The 6,138-nt window shown below is 30.3% G+C and overlaps 1 protein-coding gene across 1 annotated transcript; it reads left to right on the plus strand.

The window, feature by feature from the left end:
* The first annotated feature begins 1,721 nt into the window (after positions 1-1,721).
* LOC131849538 (uncharacterized) lies at positions 1,722-6,138 on the plus strand. Its single transcript, XM_059199625.1, has 7 exons — positions 1,722-1,982; positions 2,652-2,759; positions 3,140-3,561; positions 3,895-3,997; positions 4,836-4,931; positions 5,270-5,425; positions 6,088-6,138. The coding sequence occupies exons 1-7, from the start codon at positions 1,737-1,739 to the stop codon at positions 6,136-6,138; spliced, it is 1,182 nt and encodes a 393-aa protein (XP_059055608.1). The 5' UTR covers positions 1,722-1,736.

Here is a 6,138-nt window from a genome sequence, read left to right on the forward strand (position 1 = left end):
ATTACTACTCTATTGATATACGTACTCGTAGTTAATAAAACATTAGTGTAATTAAAAGACAAGTCGGTACATTTATGCCTAACAATATGATTCGATTAAGTGATTTAATTTCCACGGGGTATTTTGCATTTCCACTCTAGATTAAGAATATAGGTGAATAAGAAAATGACCAATTATAATATTAATATGTTTTTTACTTCTTTATTTTTCCTATATTCTAATCCAGTTGGCCACTGACTGATCTTTACAGGTTTACCGAATGAAAACAGGGGCGAATGCAGAAGGCACTCCTACCCGGATAAAGGACCTATGAAGAGGTTTAAGACCAACTTCTATGGGATTATGTGACTTCAGTCTAAAAGCAATGTTAATTTTTTTTTCATCTACTTATCGTATCTAGTCCCAAATTAAGTAAGTTTTATTATATGTATTATTTGAAAACATAATTGAACACAATAGCGAGCGCCGCTTTTTTGAGTAAGACGATGTATGCCGAATCTGTTCGAATACTATATATTAATATACATATATAAATCAATTTACAATATTGAAGAGACTGAGGTTCAGAAAATCAATTCGAGGTTAATCTGCGAATTAATTTTCTGAACCTCAGCATTAGGTTTATATTAATACTTTTAATTCTTATATTATTCTTTTAATAAATTCCAGTTATTGTCAGTGGCATCGTAACGTATAATTGAATAGAAAAAAAGAAAAACTACTAATAGGCACCAGCTTTATTACTAAGTGCATATTACTTGAAACAATTAGTTCATTAAATGAAATAATTACCTACATAATTACATCTGGTTAATTCAATATCTAAGGGCAGTTGAGTTTGTATTACTCAATCGGAAAGTTGCTTGAAAAATGAAAATGAGCGACAATAATTATTTGTAAGTTTTTTAATGTCTTTTTATCAAAAAGGGTGATCAGAGTCTATTCTGTAAGCCAGTGGGTGTTCGGCCTTTGGGGAGCTGGTCTAATTCCTAGACGCTTCTGTGTCTAAATACTGATATAACTCTGTATTTATGTATTCGAAAAAACATAATCCATACTAAAAAAATAGGATATAAACGTCTGAATGGGTAATAAATAATTTCTTAAGTAAGGGTTATAAAAGACACCATTAAATGATAAACTAACAATTCTGAGCAGACGAAGTAGTGACGATATTAAATTTAAATATGAAAGATCACATATTATATAAGTACAAAAATTTGGGTAGACTGCTCTTCGTAATGCCGCAAATTATCTTGTAGTACTACAAACAGCCTTGTGCGACACTCATGAGCTTATTCATGCTCAGGAGTGCACACATGCAGGGCGCCATGTTGCTCAAGTACTGGTAGCGTATTTTATATATATATTTTAAATATGTTTTCTTTGGGAGGAAGGTAGGTGGAGCGACGACTTACGTAGGGTTGCGGGTAGTAACTGGATGAGAAGGGCTGAAGATCGTGCCCAGTGGCGTGCCTTGGGAGAGGCTTATGTCCAGCAGTGGACTGCAGTGGGCTGATGATGATGATGATGATGTTTTCTTTTCAGAACATTGAACTTTCTAGATATTAATATCATAAATGCAAAAGTGGGTATATCTAACTAAATATTACTTCACGATAAAACGACCTGAACGGTGAAACAAACTTTTTTTACGTAATGATCATTTAATACTACTACTACAGAAATTAATACCTAACAATTTTTCTTTCAGACGTCCACCACAACAACAACTAATGTATCGTATATTAGCGTATTCTATGACTTATTTAGCTATGGGTCATCAAGAATCATGGGGGTTTGAAAAAATTAAAAATAAAATAGAATATCTGGCTTTCAAAATAAACACTAATTTAATTTTAATATTTGCCCCAATGACACTGGTATCACAGATCATAAATATATTATTTAATTACAGTAAACTATCTTTTGATTCGATTACGAGTATATTCGTATTGATACCGGTAGCGACTTTGATAAACGTAAGTGCACTGATATTTTCTGGTTTCAAACCGGTTTTCCCATAAGACTGTATTTAATCAATAGTAATATAGCTAATATTAAATTCTATAATTACCCACATTTGGCAAAGAAGTGAACGACCTACATTACTGTAAGTCGCAGCTGTAGCCTATATACATAAACAACAGTACGGAAATCACATTTGACGCTAATAGTTCCTTTCCTGGGTTGCCATTCAGGAATAATAAGGGATATTTGCATTTTCTTGTCTTTTCTACGAACTGTTGGTCGTAGCTGAGCTTTACAGCTTCACCGGAAGAAAATGGAAGCGAGTGCAGAGGGAAGAGTGACTCTAAACTCTAAAAAGAACTAATGGAGCAGAACTAGCTAGGTATTTGAACCTCAGCACAGGATTTCGTTATTTTGATTCTGTATTTCACTTTTTAACTATGTCACTTGTTGGTTGAAATAAATAAGATACCGACGTCTTACTACTTAATTTTATTTCGGTAATTTAAAACAGAACTTTCCCATAAGAGTACATATGAGCAATGGCAGTATAAATATATTGTATTTAACTCATACCTACATGTCTGTATGATAAATATTTTGATTAATACAAGTACTGAGCACCTGTCACAATTTAGCACAATTATAAGTTACACATCGTTCTCTTGTTCACGTTTTAGATACAGCTACTTACAGCACAAACGAAGAAATATAAGAGCATAACTGAGAGGTTTTTTCGACATTTTCATTTATGTCATATAAAAGATCAAAACAATTTTGTGAAAAAGGTAAGAAAAATAAAGAGTACATACTAAACCCAAGAGAAACGCTCTTAAGTAAAATGTCGAAGTCAAAATCATTCATTATTATCATCATTCTTTAATCACTATTCCTACTCCCCATTTTTATTTAAATTACTTTTTACGTAGCAATTGAAAATCCTATCTCTTTAAATATTTTTATTAAACAAGCTCACATAATTTCATTTCTAGATGATTAAAAGTTATATCTTTTATCCTATAATTTTACTGCCTAATCGTACTCTACAACTGACAAAACTTAATTTACAAAGCAAGCTGCTTCGTAAGCACACCGATAACTTTTTAGTCTACCTCGGTGAAATAGACAATAACGTATTTATTATATGGAAATCTTTATTTATTTTCAGATAACAGTTGAAACTGAACTTTATATACGTATTGCGGTGGGCAGTTTTATAATATTAACACTTACAGATGGAGCACTATGGGTAATCAGTCCCGCTATCACAAGCTTAAAATATAAGGATCTAATAATAAATAACAAAACGAGAACATTTGAAACAAGCATTCATTTGTGGTATCCATTCGATTATTTGCATAATTATCGTAATTGGCAAATGGTACATTCATTAAATGTATACCTAGTTGCGAATGCTTCTAGTATTATTGCTTTCGCAAATGGAATATATGCATGTATAATATTTCATTTAATCGGTCACATAAAAATTTTGAAATATAAGATATCGTCACAGAAATGGGATGGCTTGAATAACCTGGAGGTAAAGAAAACTTTAACTGATATTATCAAATATCATATTTTTGTGAAAGAGTGAGTATAATAATATTTGGACTTTATTTAGCAAATAGTTTGACCTATATGTAGGATCCATAGTGCGAGTGCCGGGTCTATTGTGTGACAAAAACTATTCTTTTAAGTAATTATCACGGCCTATTTGATGCTAAGTGGTTGCCTATGTATATTATGTATAGCATCATGAATATGATATGATATATTTGTTTATACTCATGTGTTGCCATTCCAGTGAAGAATATGAAAATGTTATCTTATCCTGTAATTTCATCACCTTGGTGACTCAAATAGGTAGACAGAGCTCGAATGCAATTTTGACAATTTAATGTATATTTTAGTATTGCTTTTCAGAATTAAAAATGATATACAAGATGTATTTGGTATTTCTGTATGCGGAGGTTATGGGACCAATTTATTCGTAGACAGCCTGGTATTGTACCAGATAATGGAAGGGGTAAACATTGTTTTTTTAATTAAATTTGTGATATTTACTAAATCAAATTAGAATAGCAGCATCATGACATAATGTTTGCTACCACGATTTAAGCCAAAAGGACATGAGTTCAAATTTGGCGACATAGAAAAAACTTCGTGTATTAATTTATATATCTTCTGACTGTTCAGTGATGGGAACAATGATAAGAAACTAAAATCAATACTAGAAACGGTAGTAGACACGCTCGCTACCATATGTCGCACGTCAAAAGTTCCGTTCACCACGACACCTCTGATAACTCCACTGAATACCCCCAAGGGGGTATATAAGTATCTTTTTCTTATTAATTTTAAATAATCTTTCTACTATTGTTAATTAATTTATCTCATTAATTGTATAAAGCAAAGTTGCTGTTGCATTGTCCATCTATTTGTTTTTTACTTAATGTTCTAAACTGCAAAATGGAATTTGATTTGGTTTTCATTATTATTTCGAGAATTCCTTCTAGAATGTTTAATACTAGTATAAGACAAACGTAGATATCATTGTAAAGAAACATTAGATTTTATTAATATATATAATACATATGTTATTAATTATATTAATAACATATGTATTTATGCGAAGGATAATTAATAATAATTGTTTAAATTAGATTCACTTACATAAACTACATGTATATTTAACTACTTACTCGACTAAGTTGCCTTGAAAAGATTGCTTTCAGCAATGAGTATGCCTTATTGTAATTATACATGAGTAGCATTAATAAATACATTATTTATGTCTTTTCTTTACTGTATATTGCTAATGAATTATATTCTATAAATCAATAGATTTATAATTATATTTTTAGAGCAAGGAAAGCGCCCCAGTATACGTTGTGTTGGGTATAGTCCTAATACTTCAGATTGTTACAGTTTCTATTATTATAGAGCAAATACCAATGGAGGTAAGACAGTTATATATTAATTCGATATTAACTAAAATAATTCTCTTAATTTTCATTAAAAATCTATTATATATCTGATAAAATCCTGAAATTATTACAAGGCAAAAACGAACTATCTATTTATTTTGTCAGTTTATGGATTAAGGTTTCACGTAAGAATGAATGGAGGGATTAACATGGTTTTTTTTAGAATATGTTGCCAGATTTAACTTAGATATAGGGTTAAGAAAGCTGAGAAAAATACTGTGTAAAAGAGAGCTTTTCTATATTAATCAATGACTATTTTAGCTGTACATTTTAGTTATACCCATATTTTGGTATGAATTGTTCTTTTTTAGAGTGAGGACTTACCGAGTATTGTGTATAATATCCCATGGGAAGATATGTCAGTACCTAACAAAAAACATGTATTGTTAATGCTTACAATGTCTCAGACACCTATGCAGATTATAATGCCAGGAGGTCTCAGAGCAGGAGTTCGACTTATGATCTCTGTAAGTTATTCATTTTTTTAATAATATTTTATCATTTACAAAGGTTGAAAGAGGTGCTTAGATTATACACTATAAAATATGACTATGATCTGATAGAGAGGAAGAGTGTAACAAGATGTTGATTATAAAATAATATAAAGTAGTATAATTTAATATAATATTCACCATAATACAATTACATCTACTAGCTGACCCCTGCAACTTCGTCTGCACTTACTCTTACTTAAAATTTATTAGTATAATTCGTACACTTTATATAATATGTATTTAAATTTTAGCGTATATGTTATTCAAATGTATAATCTATATTACTGTAAAGTTTCATCAAAATCCGTTCAGTAGTTTTTGCGTGAAAGTGTAACATACATTCATCCATACTCACAAACTTTCGCGTTTATAATATTATTAAGATTAAGAAATACTTATGTGTGAATTATAAATATACTACTGTATTTTTATTTTAACGCGCGCAACCTACCCTTTATATCTTTTCAAATCTTTACTTTATCGACCTAAAAAGTTGTCTGGAAGAGATTATGTACTTAGCGATAAGACGAAAGTACATGAATATTTATAATTTCATTACTTTCTGTATATGGTGCAATAAAAAGTATAAAAAAAACAATTAATTAATAATATAATAAATGTCATTAATTTTTCAGGTATTCAAGACAACCTTTTCATATTACGTCATGTTGAAGCAATCTAAGTAA

The sequence above is a fragment of the Achroia grisella genome, unplaced genomic scaffold (genome assembly GCF_030625045.1).
Source record: "Achroia grisella isolate CSIRO2021 unplaced genomic scaffold, CSIRO_AGI_Agris_v1 utg642, whole genome shotgun sequence".
Taxonomy (NCBI): domain Eukaryota; kingdom Metazoa; phylum Arthropoda; class Insecta; order Lepidoptera; family Pyralidae; genus Achroia; species Achroia grisella.